The following is a 1,031-nucleotide window of genomic DNA, read 5'->3' as shown; positions in this document are numbered from 1 at the left end:
CCCCCCTCTCTCTCTCTCTCTCTCTCTCTCTCTCTCTCTCTCACACACACACACACACAAATTATATAATATTCGCCTTTCTCTTTGTCCAGGGTTTCCATCATTTGGACCGTATTGAGGTTTGGAAGTAAAATATGTCCGTGTTCAATTCTGTTTGAAAAGTGTACAGACACCATTTCGACATTTTGCTCCGATTCGATCTAACGGACCCGACAGATCGAACGAGTGTACACCCCGCTGAATGCACTGTTCTATTTTCAGAAACATTGGCCCCTGTGGAGCAGTACGTCAGCCGAGAGGTCAAGGCCACCATAGGACAGGAGACCATCTTGGACTGTTTCTTTGGGGGAAAGTAGGTCACGATTTCATACGTCTTTTCTCGGGTTTTTTAAAGTGCTCTTTCAACATAAATTAGGATATTTAAGAGGTCGCCTCCGCTCATAAAGTGGAACTTGTCCAAGACGGTCATGTAATTGTGAGGAGAAAAACGGTTGTCATGTTCAGGGAGACATGCAGGGCAGTGTAGTTATGATACAGCACAATCGGGAAGGCATGGGGGAAGGGGGGGGATGGGGAGGTGGGAGAAGGGAGGGATGGAAGGTGGGAGAAGGGAGGGATGGAAGGTGGGAGAAGGGAGGGATGGACGGTGGAAAAAGGAGGGATGGAAGGTGGTAGTCTGTTTCAGTGGTTGTCTTGGACAGGTGATCATTAGAGCAGTTTCGACCATAATGATGTAACAATTATCATGCCTACATGCTTGCTTTTTCTCAACATTTAGAATCTGAATCTCTATAAAATATGTTGGAGGCAACACAAGAGATACCACATAGATCTACATGTATTAACAAACTGCAATGAAAGAAAGAAAAACCCGCCCAAACCTTGGTCTGTGTACATCAAAACTAGTGGTTGGTGATATCATGCTGATGTCTGGCTGTTTGTTTGTTTGCTTTTGTTGTTGGTGGTGGTGGTGGTGGTGTTTTAGTTGTTGCTGCTGCTGCTGCTGCTGCTGCTGCTGTTGTTGTTGTTGT

At 45.6% G+C, this 1,031-nt stretch overlaps 1 protein-coding gene across 1 annotated transcript in view; it reads left to right on the top strand.

Annotated features, from left to right (window-relative positions):
* The window catches only part of LOC101864124 (contactin-1), a gene marked incomplete at its 3' end in the record, with an annotated part of 16,827 nt that overhangs the window by 13,873 nt on the left and 1,923 nt on the right, over positions 1-1,031 (top strand). Inside the window, 1 exon segment of the mRNA XM_013091033.1 lies at positions 163-352. Within this exon segment, the coding sequence (XP_012946487.1) occupies positions 163-352 (190 nt within the window).

Source organism: Aplysia californica, unplaced genomic scaffold, assembly GCF_000002075.1.
Source record: "Aplysia californica isolate F4 #8 unplaced genomic scaffold, AplCal3.0 scaffold01909, whole genome shotgun sequence".
Lineage (NCBI taxonomy): Eukaryota > Metazoa > Mollusca > Gastropoda > Aplysiida > Aplysiidae > Aplysia > Aplysia californica.
The sequence above is the reverse complement of the archived record's forward strand: the minus strand, read 5'-3'. Positions and strand labels throughout refer to the sequence as shown.